Source organism: Alexandromys fortis, unplaced genomic scaffold (assembly GCF_014885135.2).
Source record: "Alexandromys fortis isolate MF-2015 unplaced genomic scaffold, M_Fortis_MF-2015_v1.1 scaffold_80, whole genome shotgun sequence".
NCBI classification, from domain to species: Eukaryota; Metazoa; Chordata; class Mammalia; order Rodentia; family Cricetidae; genus Alexandromys; species Alexandromys fortis.
The window spans coordinates 2,326,420-2,344,826 of NW_026068174.1; the positions used below are offsets into that span (position 1 = coordinate 2,326,420).

The 18,407-nt window shown below is 42.0% G+C and overlaps 1 protein-coding gene across 1 annotated transcript in view; it reads left to right on the plus strand.

Annotated features, from left to right (window-relative positions):
* Myo1d (myosin ID) overlaps positions 1-18,407 on the plus strand; it is a 290,963-nt gene that overhangs the window by 92,630 nt on the left and 179,926 nt on the right. Inside the window, exons 6-12 of the mRNA XM_050128640.1 lie at positions 1,453-1,548; positions 5,726-5,842; positions 6,364-6,567; positions 7,768-7,913; positions 7,990-8,104; positions 12,912-13,082; positions 16,811-16,881. Coding sequence (XP_049984597.1) covers positions 1,453-1,548; positions 5,726-5,842; positions 6,364-6,567; positions 7,768-7,913; positions 7,990-8,104; positions 12,912-13,082; positions 16,811-16,881 — 920 coding nt within the window. The remainder of the gene's footprint in view (positions 1-1,452; positions 1,549-5,725; positions 5,843-6,363; positions 6,568-7,767; positions 7,914-7,989; positions 8,105-12,911; positions 13,083-16,810; positions 16,882-18,407) is intronic.

Genomic DNA, 18,407 nt, shown 5'->3' on the forward strand with positions numbered 1-18,407 from the left:
AAACCAGAGTGAATGGAACCCGAGGAATGACACATGCCCAAAGCTGACCTCTGTGCACAAACCAACAGGAGCACACATGCAATCGCACATTTAAAACTGTAAGTTAAAAAGATTGGTTTCTGTGTGTCTTTGAAGGAGGTTGATGGTGACAGTGCACTCGAATACAGCATTGTTGGATTAAGTAACTGCTTTCGTCAGTGCCATTCAAGTTCTGGTATGTTTGGTTTTTTAAAAAAAAGAATCATCCTTTAAAGTCTGATAACTGCACATTTGAAGTAAACCAAAACTTACTGTTCAGTGCAGCGCCCTCCTGGAGGCCTGCTCTATAGCATGAAAGGGTAATGGCTTTGTTTTGCGTTTCTCTTAACAGTTTGCTAGATTTCAGATAAACGGGTTCTTTATAAAATATAAGAACTGTTTATTTCAAGAACGTCCAGCTTTTGCCCGTGTTTATCCCAGTTGGGTGAAGTTCTTGAGAAGTACCATCGCTCTGTGTGAGAGTCACAGCCATCCGTCACACTCCTCTCTGACTGACAGTTGAGGAAAAGCTGTTCAGCACGTGGGACTCCATGTGTCGGCTGATGGCGCTTCCCCTGCATCGCCGACTTCTCAGTTCGGCAGAGTGACACTGCTAAGCAGCCAGCACCTCAGACAGGGACCCGACTTACAGATGATGACATTCTAAGCAAGGGCCTTTTAGACCAATTCATTGTGAATGAGCTGAGACGTTTTCATATTCCTCATGGCTGTGTAACATTCTGCCTATTTTAATAAATAGAAGCCACTGACCTATAAGTAATAACAACAGCAACAAAACAAAACAAAATCCAAACATTTCCTCAAAGCATGTAACAGAAGGACCTAAATGTGTAATGCCCAGAAAATGAGTAGGAACTAGATCACCACTAGGTTAGAATGTTTGACATTTAGGAGATCGGTAATTGCGCTGATGGTTGAATTAGTCAGGAGGAACCCTAGAGGGACAGACCAAAAGAATGAATATTTGCTAAAACAGTATTTTTTAGATTGGCTCACACGATACTATCTGGATAGTCCAGCAATTCATGAGGAGCCTGGAGAGGCTGAGAACCCAGTAGTTGCTCAGCCCCTGAGGCTGGGTGCCTCAGCAGTCCTGGTCTGGTGCTGAAGGCTTGAAAATTGTCAGCAAAGGAATGTAGCAGTGGTTGTGGCTGCAGCAGCAACAAAGTGGCTGAGTTGACGGGCAGGATACAAATATGGAAAGCAAAGCTTTACCCTTGGACCTCCTTTTATCTAGACTGCCACTGAAAGGTCCTGCCCACATTTGGGGTGGTCTTTTCCATTCAAATAGCCCGATCAAGATCTCTCACACCGGTACCCAGCAGCTTATCTTTTAGTTGATTCCAGATGCAGTCAAGTTGACAACTCCTATTAGCCATCACAGCAATTTAATTTAAATTGAATATTTTCCAGCTGCTCCAGGGAGGATCTGAGCAGATGCTGCGCTCTCTACACCTGCAGAAATCCCTTTCATCCTACAACTACATCCGCGTGGGGGCACAGCTGAAGGTAAGTTTCTTCTTTGAGAGTGGAGAGGCGGCAGAAGGAACACAAGCTGTTCACCCAGTCCCTCTGTTGCCCTCAGGCAGATGGATGTCCTGTTCTGCTTTTAAAATTCTTGGTCCGAAATTTATTTAAATTTAAGATTTATTTAAACTTAAATTTAAAAACACCACTGAAACTGAACATCTGGCTAAATAGCGTTGCATGGCTGTATTGTCCGCGTCTAACAGAAAAGTTCCTCTCCCTCTATTCAGGGTTTTCTCTTAACATTTAATCTGACTTCATTTGTCTGAAACCATGAGAACACTGAGGACAAGGAAGCCTTCCTCACAGGAGTTGGTGTGATTTGGCCAAAGGCATGTTGCTATGACAAAACAAAATTACAAAGCATTTTGATTTTTTTCTCCCCACTTTTCATTTATTTATTTATTTATTTATTTATTTATTTAGGTTTTTCAAGCCAGGGTTTCTCTGTGTAGCTCTGGCTGTCCTGAAATTCACTCTGTAGACCATGCTGGCCTCAACCTCAGAGATCCACCTGTCTCTGCCTCCCTAAAGTTCAGATTAAAGGCGCTATGCCACCATCACCCAGATTCCCACTTTTTAAAAATATTGTGATTATCCTAGTTTTGTGGCCCTCGGTTTCCTTTGTATTCATCTTTCAAAAGGACCCATGTTTTCCCTTGCCTTGTGTGCAAGCTCTTGCATACACATCTGCAGGCCCCTTCTGGCTCCTGTTTAGTTTTTTCCTAGTCTGACAGTCAGGCTAACAATGTGCTGGCTGATGAGAGTGCATAAAGAAGTAAATGCGGTGCCCTAGTCCCTGGAAGCGAGGCGTAGAAATGCAGAAGCTGTGCAAGGCTTGGGTCGCAGTTTTAATTGTTGCTTCCGGAGGGGTAAAAGTATACATGTTTGGACCCCACATTTCTGTATTTTTAACTTTTCTGTAGTAAAAAGTGCACTGCTAGCAGGGTACAGTGGCATATGCATGTAACCTCAGTACCCAAAGGGCTGAGACAAGATGCCGAATCCACCTGGGCCACACAGCCAGACCTAGCTCAAACAAGAGAAAGCACCCATGCTTTTAGCTGGGTGAAGCATAAAAAGATCTCAGTCAGAAAAGGATGTGGGAGGTATTTTTATTTAAATTATCGTTCCACTTAAGCTAGTTATACCCTTATTACTGGCTTAGCAATATTTTTTATTGCTGTCCCTAGAAATAAATGATACTTAGGTTCTGTAGTTAATTTTCTATTATTTGGCATTTAGGTTGGCGGAAATGTTTGACTGAAAATGAATTGAAAATAAAACAGTAAAAGGCAATGGTCCAACCTTCTCAGCATTGCCAGAAGTACTATATAGAGAGGATTGTGAAATCAACACTTATAGATAGAGCTGAGCTATTCCTTTGCAATCAGACCGTTGTCTTATTACCAAAATTACTTCGGTCTAAGTCATGTATCTTAATACTAAGTACTAAGTTAATATTTTAACTTCTGTCTAAATAAAATTCATCTTTGGTACTGTTTTTATTGGTTTTCCATTTGGACTTTTTCCTTCTTCTTTTCTGACAAAAACAAAGAATATGTGCCCTTAGTCAGAACCTAAGAAAGAGGCTGCTGGCTCAGTGGCTGAAGAGGTGACTCAGCAGTTAGGAGCACTGGCAGAGTCTTACAGAGAACCCTCATTTGATTCCCAGCACCACATGGTAGTTCAAAAGCATCTGTAACTCCAGCTCCAGGAGATCCTATGTTCTCATCTGGCCTCCATGGACACCAGGCACACACACGGTACACAAACATACACGAAGGCAAAATACACTTAAACATACACTTAAACAAAACAAAACAAAAAAGTACCAAAAACCCTAGGATATATGCTTAAATTCTACCATGTAGAGATGATAGTTAGTAATGACTTGTATGTATGTGTGTGTGTATTCATATATATATATTAACAAAATCATTAACAACAAACCCTGCTTAGACCTATGTTTATTATATTACAGTATAATCACTTCCCTCATACAAATATTAATTGATTTTAATGTTCATAAAGTGTTACATGTATTTTAATTAATCATGTACAGTTAAGATACTGTTGGTCACAGGTAAGAGAAAATCCAGACAAGAGTTTCCTAAAATGGTAAGGACTCCGCTAGCTCTGTATGACAGCAAGTGCTGGAATGCTCATAGCCGGGGCCTCAGCAACATTGCTAGAGACCCGGGTGGGGTTTGTGGTTTTCAGACTCACAGCTCTGCTTCCCTCGGCAACCTGGCTTGGCCTCCTGATCTGTTTTTGTTGTGGTTGCAAAATGTCATCAGCAGTCCCAGTATTCACTGCAAAAGAAATGCTGTCTTTGCCACCTTACATACATATGTCTCCCTAGAGCCCCTCCCCTTACACAGACCCTCATATGCTTTTCCTCATGCCTCCTTGATCACAGTAGCATCACATGCCTGTGGCTGACCACTCACTTGGTAAGGGGAAGAAAATGTGTGTCTCAGGGTTTCTGCTGCTGAGATAAACACCATGACCAAAAGCAACTTGAGGAGGTAAAGGGTTTATTTCATCTTCCAGCTTGTATTCCACCACCCAGGGAAGTCAGAGTAGAAACTCAAGGCAGTGCACATGCCATGGAGGAGTGCTGCCTACAGACTTGCTCTCCATGGCTTGCTTAGCCTGGTTCTCTTAGATGCCTCAGGATCACCTGGCCAGAGGTAGCGTCACCACAATGGTCTTTGCCTCCAAATCAATCACTTGTTAAGAAAATGCCCCACAGGCTCACCTGCAGGTCATTGCTTCTCAACTGCAGTGCCCTTTTCTCAGGTAACTCTAGTTTGTGTTACATTGACCATAAACTATCCAGGATAATGGCCATGATCAGTTTAGAACCATGAAGCCTCCAGAGGCTGGGAGCAAGCCAATCAGGGATGAGCTTGAAGAGGACTAAACAAATCTTACGTTAGCAATAATGAAATAGTAGAGGAATGGCTGTCAGGGAAACAGCCAGCAATTTCCTTTTGCGGGACAGAACTACAATCTCAACATGTAATTTATAATGGCAATATCTGATATTTTAGTATTTTTGGTATGGTATAGACCAGAAAACAATCTATAAGAAATGTGTTACTTGGGAAGTAGAAAAAGACAAGATCTCCTGAGTAAATTGGGAGCATGGGGACCTTGGGAGAGGGTTGAAGGGGAGGGGAGAGGCAGGAAAGGGAGCAGAGAAAAATGTAGAGCTTAATAAAAATCAATAAAAAAATCATAAAAAAGAAATGTGTTACTCTGTGTGTGTGTAATTTATGAGGAAAGTGAGGCTCATCCCATAGTGAGAAAACACTGACAGGGATAGGAGCTTGCCTGGTTGTGCCTAGGACACGAACTTGTGCTCCTCAAAGTTTGCTTTGTATGTCCTTCTTTAGGAAGCGAGCAAGAGGAGCAGTTTGTTGAGAAAAGAGTTAGTCCAGAGCTGCTTCCAGGAAGACTTGTAATATAGACAGTTGCCACTCTTTACTGTGGAATCCGTTGGCACACTGGTATATCCAGCCCGGTGGCTGTGTCTCCCAGGGCTGCAGATTCACCATGGAGCTCCTCTGCTCTGGTTATAAGCTGTAACTTACCAGACTCTTGTAACATGAGAAAAGTAAAGAGTATAATATATTAAATAGTATTAAATAGTCCTAGAATATTGAACCGCTTGCTAAGTGGCTGCAGCTGGTGGCTTTGCTCTGGGCACTACTTTTCCTAACCCGGGAAACAAGAAGCCTGATTATACAGTGTGAGAACTATTGCCAGCCTACACAAGAGGAAGGAGCTGTGGGAGAGCTGCAGATGCAGTGACCAGCCGTGCACTTTACAATTCCCACATGCAACATTTTCATATGTGACTTCAGTCCCATGCCATTGCCCCCGTGGGACATAGAGCTGTGGTATTCTGTGAGCCAACTCAGGATAGACACTTCCAGAAAAGTGCATGGTGCTTATTTAAGTGACAGCTCTCAAACACAAATGGGCCTCATACATCTAAACAATGTGTCTACCACAAATTAATTTTGATACTTACTTCCCTCAAAGTGACTTACTACAAAGGCATCAAGACTTTGGCTGGACATTTCTGTTTTATAATCAGTGCTCGTGTGTAATGTCTGTGACTTAAGATTTTGATGTTCATGTCTAGTCCTCCATCAATGATGCTGCAGAGTTCAAAGTCGTCGCCGATGCCATGAAAGTCATTGGATTCAAACCTGAGGAGATTCAAACAGTGTATAAAATTCTGGCTGCTATTCTTCACTTGGTGAGTAAGGACTCTCAAAGTACATTGTATCCCTGTGGATACTGGGTGCTCTTCCAGAAGATTTTGTTCCTTGTCAAAAGTAATTTATGTTGTGAAAATTTTGCTTGTGTTCTGAAAAACGTACTCTGATTTTCTTCATTATCTTATATTTTGAGAGGTTTTCCAAACCACTGTAGAGGCTATGCTCGTTTCATTGTGCAATGATATCCTCAGACCTTGACTTCAGCACCAAGCCTAAGGGTGATGGCCCCTGAAACAGTTGGCTGCAAGTGGTCTTCAAGGTCCAGCCAGCCCAGCTGAGGCCAGCACATAGACCAGAATGGCAAAAAGTATTTGTAAATATGACTACTTAAAAAAACAGACCCTCTACCAAAAATGTATGTTAAGATGGAAGAATAGACATGCATATGGAAAAGAGAGTGCTAGGTTTTCACATATGACATGTATGTTTAGGAAGGTAGGTACAAGCAAGGTCAGAAGCTCACTGGAAATGGTGTGTTTTGTTTTTATTTTTGATATAGGGAAATGTAAAATTTATAGTAGATGGTGACACGCCACTCATTGAGAATGGCAAGATTGTGTCTGTCCTGGCAGAATTGCTCTCTACTAAGACAGACATGGTGGAGAAAGCCCTTCTTTACCGGACGGTGGCCACAGGCCGTGACATCATCGACAAACAGCACACGGAACAGGAAGCTAGCTACGGCAGAGACGCCTTTGCCAAGGTGAGGCTGGACTTGATCTGTGGGTTGCAGCCTAAGTGAAATCCTGTGAGGATGTGTTCAGACCTCCCAAACAGTGGGCTAAGGGTTTTCAGAGACTGAGACTTTCTGGCCATCAGTGTCTCAGTAAAGCTCCTGCCTGTGAGTATCACTGCTGGGAAAGGAAATAGACTAACTATGGGCATGAGGGAGTCGATGTTGCTACCTCAGCAAAGTCTGGCACCACTTTGCCTCCCCTGCCTCATTTTCTGCTATCTTCAGCCACTTTTACTTATTCCAGCATGCTCATCTTTTCTTAAGCTTCCTGAGTTTTTCTCTCCTTTCTGCTTCTAACCACAGGGGCTACACACACCATTGCCTGAGCACAGAATAAAGTCATATCAGGGGGCTGGAGGGATAGTTCTGCAGTTAAGCACACATATTACTCATGCATAGGACCCAAGTTCAGTTCCCACCACCCATCTGGGCAGCTTAACAAACTACCTGTAATTCCAGCATCAGGAAAACCAGCACCTCAAAGAGCGCCTACGTGCATCCACATAATAACTTTTAAAAATCACCTCAGACAGTGTACGTGTGTTTCTTCACCCTAACCCTCCACTCCTCAGAGACTATGACTTTCTGTGGACTTAGTGCTATGGTTCCAACAAACTGTCTGACTAAATACTCAGCAAATATTTGGTGAACGAACGGATAAATTCCTAAGTACCCAAGACCATTGCGCATAGCTCAGAGTTGGTAGAACAGTTTCCAGAGGTGAGAAGAGCAGATGTGTCACTGATGTAGAAAGGCATGGACACACATGCCAGGAGAATAGTCTTTTTCAAGACAGGATTTCTCTAGCTTTGGAATTTGTCCTGGGATTAGCTCTTGTAGACAGGCTGGTCTCGAACTTCCAGAGATCCACCTGCCTCTGCCTCCCGAGTGCTCGGATTAAAGGCATGTGCCACCACCACCCAGCTGAGAATAGTCTTAAAATATAAACAGTAGCCAATAACCTCTGTAAAAATCCTGATTGCTTGCTTCAGTTCGGCGTACACTGTGTAGCTGTTTCTGTAATAGGGGATACACATTTCTCATTGTTCAGCTTAGGTGATACTATGTGTGCTGAAGAGTAAGAAGAAGGGATGGAAGACATCCCGAGTCCAACAGAGGGACTCATTCCCAAACAGACACGAATTTAAGGTGTCCTTTCTCTCACAGGCAATATACGAACGCCTTTTTTGTTGGATTGTAACTCGCATCAATGACATCATCGAGGTCAAGAACTATGACACCACGATCCATGGGAAAAACACTGTTATTGGCGTACTGGATATCTACGGCTTTGAAATCTTTGACAACAACAGGTAAACTGGGTAAGATACTTAAAACCCTATTGCGTATTTTTCAGTACTTAAGCCTAACATGTTCCATCTCATGTAGCTTCGAACAGTTCTGCATTAACTACTGCAATGAGAAGCTGCAGCAGCTGTTTATTCAGCTGGTTCTGAAGCAGGAGCAAGAAGAGTACCAGCGGGAAGGCATCCCTTGGAAACACGTGAGTGCCCTCATGGGGACCGTCTCCCTGGGCTGCCCACCTTGATTCCTCCTGACCTTCCTGGGGTCTTGAACCACCTGGACCCTAGCCTTCCTCCTTGAGATATGCTAATCCAGTTGTGCTAGTCCAGTGGGTGTGATTCCTCTAATCTGAGAGCCTGCCGTGTTGGTGTTCGGTACAGCTGATGCCACATGACTCCTGGTTGGTTTTTGTTCATTAGAGTCTAGCATCACTCAAAGTTCACTCTTCAACTTAGATTTGATGAATTTATGCCCAGACCTCCCGTTGTTTTCTCCTCCACTCTGCGGACTACGTGGCAGTAGACCGCTCTCAGCTGTTGATGTTCCTGTTCTCGGAAGCCTGGGCGTTGGAATGCTGGAGCACTTGTGCTCCTGCCCAGTTCCACATTCTTCCTTCTGCTGTCACCTCTCTTCTCGTGGCTCTTTGTGAATGTTTGTAATGTTCAGAGGCAAACTGTACCAGTGAGATATGGATAGAAGTGACCCTGGTCGGAGAGGGGCTCCCTGCTGAAACACTGGCTCCCGGGGCTTCCTCTGCTCTGCTATTGAACCCCCAGATCCTGACAGAAGTGAGGCTTAGTCATTCTTCTGGGACATCCATATTTTTAAAACAATTTTGGGAGTAGGTTTTTAAAAACTGGTTTTCTATAACTTTCTGGTATTTTCTTGTAATTGTTTGTTTATTTTTGTGAGGTTTTGTAATTTGTTTGTTTTGGTTTTTTGAAGCATAGTCTCATGTTTCCCAGGCTGGGCTTGCACCTGCTGTGAAACCAAGGATGATCTTGTGCTCCTAATTCTACCTCCACCTTATGAGTACTGCATTACAGGTTTCACCGCCATGACTGGTTGCTGGGTTTATAAAACTGTTTGTATTCTCATCGAACAATAAAATCAAGGCAGTATTTATCCTTTGATATCAAACAGAGTAGCAGTAAAAAGCTACTTGAAATGTCATATTAAAATTATTTTCATATCAATACCTTCCTAATTTTTATTTCTACATACTTATTTTAAAAGAGAGAGTGGTATACTAAGTAGCATGTCTGCCTCAAATTACATCTTTGCCTTCCATCACGTGTTAAATATTAGAATGCCATAAAATTTTATTTACTATATTAGCTTAAATTTTACATATTTAAAATATACCAGAGTTGTCAGCTTTATTATAAAATAGAGATACCGATTGTTTGATTTAAACAACGACCTCTCATAACTATTTAAAGTGTAACTCAAGCCAAGCCAGGTGTTAGTAGCATGCACCTTTAATCCCAGCACTGGGGAGACAGAGGCATGCAGATCTCTGAGTTTGAGGCCAGCCTGGTCTACAGAGAAAACTCCAGAACAGCCAGGGATACACAGAGAATGGATAGATAGATAGCTAGATAGCTAGATAGCTAGATAGCTAGATAGATAGATAGATAGATAGATAGATGGATGGATGGATGCATACATACATGATAGATAGATAGATAGATAGATAGATAGATAGATAATATAACTCGATTAAAGTTATGTGAAGTTTTTAAAGAATAAACCTGTTGTTTAATATACAATATAACTGAAGGTGAGGGTTTTTTTTTAACCATGAATCTCATCATAAAACCTGTTGTTCAGTTGGGATATGGAGATACTTATCCAAAATATCCTTTGAAGCTGATTGTGGTGGCACATGTGTAATTTCATGTGTAATTTCAGCACTTCAGAGGCTGAGATATGAAGATCCCAAGTTTGAGACCAGTTAAAGCTATGTAGTAAGACCTGTTTTTAAAAAAAAAAAAATCAAACCAAACAAACAATCAGAATACCAAGCTCCACAGGCTTAGTTGACAGGGGGACAAGTAACAGCTGCAGTGGTGTCTAATTCAGACACCTTGGAAAGCTCAGTAACCCTGGGGATGATGGGGTTTGGAAGAACTGAAACAGACCGTACCATGAAGGGAACAGAAGCCGGCTCCTGGGTGACAGAAGCAGCGTGTTGATGTGAGCCAGCATTGCAGCCTGTTTCCCTCGGATCCCAGACTCCTAAGCATTGTGATTCATCGCCATAGAACATTTCAAAGGTGGAGGAGGAAAACATAAACCATGTGCACCATCAACCCAGTCTTGGCATTTCTGCTGTGTTGCCCTCCTCCTGCCTCTGTGCCTTCCTCGCCTGTGCCAGGTCACATTGAGTTACTCAGATGTCACGTTACTTCATCTCTGATTTCCAGTGTATCTCTCTAAGAAATAAATACTCCCACAAAGGCTGTAACCATAGTTCTGTGACCCCACCCCAAAGATTAATAACAATTTCTTTAATATCACCTTCTATTTTCTTAAGTTGTTATGTTGTTGTTGATGGTAACCGATTGCTTGATTGGATCCAGATAAGGATTTTGCATTAAGATTGATTTATTGATTGACAGGTTTCTCACATAGGTCTGGGCTCATTCCTTCTCTCTCCATCCCTTTGTAATCTTTTCTTGAAAAGGGGAAGCACTTTGGCTGTAGTGAGCATCTTTTCTGGAAGGTTTCCCAGTCCAGATCATGCTAATTCAGTTCCTGAAGTGTTATTAACACATGTCTGTGCACCTGTGTGTTCAGTGTACTGGAAGGTAGATCTAGTGTGTTGATGAGTTCAGAGTTAGTTTTTCTCCACAACCTGTTTTATAGCCTGTGTGTGAATGCCTATCAGGAGCTCATAAAATCTAATTATCCCTCTGATTCATTTTCTTCTAAAAGTTTACAATTTTTTTAATTTCTATTTTTATTTATGCATATGTGCACCATATGGTTACAGGTGCTGTAGAGGCCAGAAGAGGGCATTCAAACCCCTGGAACTGTAGTTATAGGTGGTTATGAGCCATCTGGTATGGGTGCTGGGAACTAAATCAAGTATCTCTGCAAGAGCAGTAAGTGCTCTTAAGCATTGAGCCATCTCTGGAGCCCCCACAAATCATTTTAACTATTGAAAACTTGACATTCTAGTGAACTTTCATAAAGTTAAAATGCAATTCAATTGTTTATGTGACGCTTTCTAAGAATGTATTGTATACATTGTATGTTTTATATAGACATAATATTGCTGAAATTTAGATTTTTTATAACAAATTTAATTATAAAGTTTGATGTTCAGATTCCACAGGCATATGCAAGAAAACTGCTATTAGAAGTGTCTGTGTTTGGAATGAGGATGTGACCCAGGACCTCCATACCCATAAGCCATTCTGTCACGTCTCTCCTATCTCCTTGTATGCCTTATAAAAAACTCATGGGCATTCCGGGTTACCAGAAGGACCTGATTTTGAAAAGCATGCTTTAAGCACTGTTAAATTTAAAACCAAAAGTTACTAGAATCTTCAGCAAAAATCAGTGGCTTCTAGGAATACAGTTGGAATTTTACTCCATTAGAACTTACTTTTATACTCCTAATGTCTGAAATGTCAGCTGGTGATAGATTCCTGTATTTGTGTATTTTAGGATGTTTTCCTAAAGGAGGAAATAACTTTTCTCCCCAACTGAAAACACAATAACTCCGCACAATCAGTATCACTATTTAAAAGCAGATCTCTCCACCCAATTGAAGTTATGGGCTAGGTAATTTTTGCAGTAGGGCATCCTATGCATTAGAGGGTTTAGCAGCATCCTGACCTTCATCCATTGACACCTGTAGCATTCCCCAGGATGACAATCAAAACTGCCTTCTGACATTACTAAATGTTCATACAGACAAAATTAACCTCAGTTGAGAATCAATGATTCAGGACAAATCAGAAAAGTATTAAAAAAAAAAAAAAAGCTGGGAGGTGGGAATGGGAATGACACTTAGTTTTCAGTCTTTCATCCCAAAGAACACAAAAGACTAGAAATGGAGCTGAAAGCCACAGCAAATAAGTGGCATCGGCCTGTAGATATGAAAGCCTGAAACTGGGGTCCAGTTCTGCCGTGAGTCTGTAGAGCTTTCAAGAGGTAATGGAGACGATACTTAGTTAGGTTCCTCTGACAGAAGATGGGACATCTCAGCACACAGTACTGAAATGTTTGCACATAAGTGGCTCGCCTCCATGACATAGAGCTTGCCTGAGATAGACCTGTGAAGGCAGTTTCTGTGCAGTCCATCAGAGCAGAAGGTGGTAGCAGATTTCTGTCTACACCTTGTACACAGTGAAGTTGCTAAAAAGCCCAAAGTTCTTAACTTCATTTGCTTCATGGAAGCGAGTGGAAAGCTTATTTTTATCTTTTACATGTAATTGTGTCTTAATTAAGTTCTTAAAATTATTATTCCCAGAAAAGTTTCAAAAGTGTTAGGTTCCTATGCTTTCTAACTTTAGGAAATCTAGAGGAAATTCTCTTTTGGGTTTTTGTCAGTGCATGTCACGTGAGCAGAACTGCAGATTCTGTGGAGTACTTTGACTTCATTGTCAGAAGAACACCAAATGATATTGTCAGGTCATCTGCTGGCACTTAGTGGAAACTGTTTCATGATTAGTGGCAAGCAGGTTGGGGGCTTGCAGAATGAAGGCGTGGGATTGGGTGTAGGGCTGGGAGGCAAGAAGGAGTAGGACAAGAATTAATCACATTTGCCTTAGTCCAAAGTCATCCCTGGTGTTTCCTTCATGTCTTAAGGACAGTAGGTCAGAAACCTCTGTTAAAATGTGTGCTCATTTTAGTGCTTGGCCTCACTAATACTGTCTGCCTTTTTGACATTGGAATGTTAGATAAGTCTGTGAAACGAAAGGAGACACCTGTGTGTCTTGCCCATTGGGGGTTCCCATTCTCTTGGACATTGATTTCTTGTTGTCCCGCAGATTGATTACTTCAACAACCAGATCATTGTGGACCTTGTGGAGCAGCAACACAAAGGCATCATTGCAATCCTGGATGACGCATGTATGAATGTTGGCAAAGTCACCGATGGAATGTTCCTTGAGGCTCTTAACAGTAAACTGGGCAAACATGGTCATTTCTCCAGCCGAAAGGTAATAATGAGCTATAAAACCTTTGCTCATTGTTTGACAGGGCAACATTGCTTTGCATTAAGTTAGAAGAACGTACACCCGAATAAGGGGGAAAGGCATGAATGTCTGGTAAATGTTGTATCGCTGTGGTTGAGTTCTGCTTCTCCGATACAACGATGAGACTGACAGAAACCGTAACATCCAGGAGAGGGAGCTAAAAGACTATGAATTTGCTAGATGCAGGGAAAATGAGCACGAGTCTTTAGAAAGCATGATGTCATTTATAACCAATAGGTGCTGAGTCCTTGTTCATGTGCTAGAATTTTATGCCTGCATCTGATGATTCTGGCATAAGAAATTGCTTTTGTCCTTGACTTTTCACCATACTCCTCATTTACAAAACACGGAGTTTGCTCTGCGTTCTTTAGACCCCATGACTTGCCTAAAAGTGAGACATTCTAGCTGCCGTCCCTCTTATGAAGAAATGCATTCTTTCAGTGTATTGGGTCTGCTTCCAACTCTCCATTTTTTACGATCTAAATGTACATCTGTAGAATAATTGGTGGCAGTTGTGGTTATCAGATTTTTATTCTAGACCTTACGTGTAGTATGTTTGTCGTTCGTGTTTGTATCATCACCCCAGTCTTCCCCACAAATGCAAGCTTGTCTAGTTACCAGACACTGCCAGGAAAGCAGGCCCTGTTCCTTCACATCCTGAAAGGAATGGGCAGGCACTTCTGTTCCTCTGTAAATCTGTGGCACATTGCCACTGTCTCATGAATAAATCTACTTCCTAACTGCATCCCCTTTAGAGTTATGTAAGCCGAACGGAGAAATTCCACAATTAACTGGAGAAGGTGTAAAGCATCTTAAGTTGTTTCTTGACTGACACTTGTCTCCGGCCAGTTATTTGTGACTACGACTTGGTCTTCAGCTCCTGCAGACTGATCTTTGACATTAAGGGCCTCAGTCCCTTCAGCCAGGTCTCCTTTATACCCAAAGGGCTAATTAAATGCCTCTTGTTTGGCAGCTCTAGTCCTTGGCCCTGGCACAAAACTGCACAAAGTAAAAAGAAACCTAAGTCACAGGGAGATGTCTCAAGGGCACCTTTATCCAGGAAAATTTCTGTCTGTGAGGGAGTTTAGAGATGCCCATTGTCATCACACCTCTGAGTTGAGTTCTGGAGACTCATCTACTACTGTACCCTCTAGATGCTAGACAATCAGAGTTAGCGAAATTGCATTGAACTGGTCACAGTCATACTAAATAAATCTTACTTAAATTGTTTTTATTTAAATGGTGTCTGTAAGTCTCAAAAATGACACCCCAAATCATTCTTTTTTTCACCCTGGCTATTTATATAACTGAATTAAGTAAGTTGGTCAGGCAAAATAAATGTTTCTCTGTGAGCATGTGGAGGTCAGAAGTCAATGCCCTATACCATCTCTATTACTCTTCAACTTTTAAAAAAATTCCTTTATTTATTTATGTATTCATATGTGTGCATGTACATATATGCCTTGGCACACATGTGGAAGTCAGAGGACAATCTGCAGGAATTGGTTCTCTCCACCATGTAGCCTCCAAGAATCAAACTCAGACATTGTGTCAAGCACCTTTACCCACTGAGCCATCCCACTGAACTTCTAGTTTATGTTTGAGACCAGGTCTTTGATCCTGGACTCCCCTGACTGAGCTATACTGGCTCACCAGCAAGCTTCAGGTACCTTCTGTCTCTGCCCTACCAGCACTGGGGTTACAGACATCACTGTACCCAACTTTATGTGATCATTGGGGATGCAAATCAAGTCCTCATGTTTCTGTGACAAGCACTTCAGCAATCGAGTCATCTCCACAGCTCCATCTTTTGGGGATTTTTGCCTAATAAAGGAAAGAAATTACACAGCCAAGCTGTCGGGATATCTAAGTCACTGCACACCTTAGATAATGTTGTTGGGTATATGGTGAGTCAGGTATCATTTGCTAATGCTAACTGATCAAGTAGACTTACTGTCTTATTAAATAAAAGATTGCTGACGGGCTGGAGAGATGGCTCAGTGGTTAAGAGTACTGACTGCTCTTCCAGAGGTCCTGAGTTCAATTCCCAGCAACCACATGGTTACTCACCACCACCTGTAATGAGACCTAGTACCCTCTTCTGGCCTGCAGGCATACATGCAGACAGACCACTGTATACATAATAAGTAAACAAAAAAAAGATTGCTGGCTTTAATTTGGGGAATAAAAAAACTTCCTTTCACATTAAAGGTATCATGGAGAGGCAGTCACATGATCCAAACAATTGTAAAATATTTTTAAATAATAGCTATATAGCAAAATATAATTTTGTGTGTTGAAGAAAATCACAATTTTGCAGATTATCCAAATATAAGAATGGCCTATGATTTGAGTCTTTTCCTTCAAGAATTTTGCAAACTAAAGGATTTTTCAAAAGGGTGGTGAGGGGGCAGGCTAACTAGAGGACTCAACAGTTAAGAGTGTGTACTAGTCTTGCAGAGAACCAGAGTTCAGTCCTTAGCACCCATGCCAGGCAGCTCACAACTGCCTTAACTCCAGATCCGGACAGCTGAAGCCCTCTCCTGGCCTCCACCCATGCTCAATGCACAACCCTAGTGCTCACAGTTAAAACTAAAGCATGTTTTCCAGCGACCAGGGCGTGATCTATTTTGGCGAGTCCTCTCTAGTAAATGCTTTGGTCTCATACATAATTCATGTAACTTTCCACTTTTTCTGATGAGTAATTATTAAAAGACGCAGAGTAAACCCCCAATTTCCTCTAATTCTTTATTCATGAAACTCCTGGACATTGTTCCTTTAGTATCTGAAGCCTGTTGTCCTGGATGAATTGTGTGCTGTATGACATATGGATGGTCATACTAAATGATATTGTGTAGATTTTTACTCATCTGCCTGTCTGGGTGCTACTGTAGCAAAGAAAATTGGAGAAAGTCATGAAGAAATCCAAGGCCGTATAAAACCTGCATTTCTTAGAGTATTCACCTTCAATAAGAAAGATATTCAAGTTTACTCTTCTATGAAGAACACCTAAACGAGTCCAGCTCAACAGGCAGATGAGCCAAGAGCTGTGTACATGAAGACATGTTCCTTTCTGTTTCCTGGAGCCTTTCCAGGACTACCACTTACTGGCAACATCATGTGCCAACTGCCTACCTCACTGAGTCTGTCTCCATGTATGTGAGGAAGACAGTTTATTCTTCAACAGTAGATTGTGAGGGCTGTGAAATGTAGGTGTCTTACAGATAGGAAGCCCTCAGTGTGGTCCTCCCAAGTGGAGCATGGAGGAGAGGGACTTAAGTGTCAGAAGACTGCACATCTGTTTATCAGGGTACCATACTTCTTCCATTGTCTGGTGGACCCATCTGCTAGAGGCCATCCTTTATATCCAACTAAATAAAGGGCATCATTCGTCAACCTCTGACCACACTGGGCATGGAATAGCCGTATTTCCACATTCATTGTCCAGACCTGGCCTCTTGGCCATGTCTACTGCTAGAGCAGCCAGCAAATGGAGGCCAGCTGTGTGCTATGTGCTAAGTGGGTTTCTGTCAGAAGCCTTTACCTTGTCAGCCATGTATTTAAACAGACCTGAATCAGGGGACTGTGATTTCATCTAGATATCGTGATTTGTGATGCTTGGTCATATTAATTTGGAATGTGTTTTTAGGTGTCATTTTTTTTCCAAGTTTATATCCTTTTTTATCTCTTAGACCTGTGCCTCAGACAAAAGCCTGGAGTTTGAGCGGGACTTCCGAATCCGGCACTACGCAGGTGATGTGGTGTGAGTATCTTACTCTGGGCCTAGCCCAGCATGATGATTTGCATGCAGCCTTACTTCGGAAAATGGGGCTGAGACACTGCTGGTTGTTTTTCTTTTCATGTGTGTGGGGATTTATTTGGGAGGGGTCATTGTGGGGAACAGTATAATTTAGCCTCTTGATTTGAAGAAGTGCATAGCTTCATTTCTTCCTTGTTTCTCAGACATTTGGTTTGAGCATATGTTGTGTAACCAGGTGTACTTCCCCATGTGGTTGGAACCACTGTATCAATAAACCTTGGAAACATGTTAGAGTCTAGGGTAGACATGTGGTAAGATGGATTCTGCCCAATAGATAATATACTATAAGCATATTCCCCCTGACCCCTGTACCTCTACTCACTTGCCCTTCTATCTTCCTGTTAGCTCCCTTTGTCCCCCTGGACACTCCCACCTCTACTTTCATGTCATCTGTACCTGAAATCTGGGTCCCACGAATGATAGAAAACATGTCTTTCTGAGACTGGTATAATTCACTCAATATGGTTATCTCCAGTTGTATTCATTTTCTTACATATGACAAAATTTCATTCCTCTTTATGACTGAAAAAATCCATCATATGCACAAACCATATTTTCTGTATTCATTCTTCTGCTGATGGGCTGGTTCTATAACTTAGGTAGTGTGAGTAGTTCTGCAACAAATGCTGATATTTATCTCTATGAAAAAAAGGAAAGATGGGTTCTGCCCATAAGAAGCCAGCAGATTAGTGAATATGAGTAGATACATCTAAGTCACAGGAAGGGAGGAGGCAAGGACTCAGTTGGGGAGGCACACAGCATTATGGAAGCAATTAGGAGTCTGGAGAAATCTTGCTGGAGGAAGAAGTGTGCAAGCAAGTTCATCACCATAAATGACAGCCTGGAGACAAGCAAGGAGAGTGTGGAGAGGGAACTGCAGGGCATCCGGTGTGTGCAGGACTACAGGGAGCAACACAAACAAAAGAAGTTTTACTATATTATTGTCAAAGAGTGTTTGAGAAATAGAATGCCTACAAGCTGCATTTTTTTATTGCCTTACAATAAAAATAGCAGTTGACATGAAAATACCAATCAGTGTGAAAACTACCTTGGTATGTTAGGTACCAGGTGCTTCTGTAACAAGCTATCACAAACCAGTGACTTAACACAACAGCCGCACTGGGGTGCTGATGCACACCTTTAGTCCCAGAACTCGGGAGGCAGAGGCAGATGGATCTCTGTGAGTTCAAGACCAGCCTGGTCTGCAGCACTAGTTCAGGACAGCAGGACTGTTACACAGGGAAACCCTGTCTCAAAACAAACAATAACAACAACAACAAAAAAAAAAAAAAAACAGCTACATGGGCTGGGGTGTAGCTTAGGTAAAATGCTCACCTGGCATAGGTCAGGCTACCAACACCACAGAAACAAATACAGAAGCAGAAGCTTGTGCTTTCAGTAGTATCATAATTTGAGAAGCAGGAAGTTCAAAATCAGGTGATGGCAGGGATTTTCTGGAGGCTTCCCTC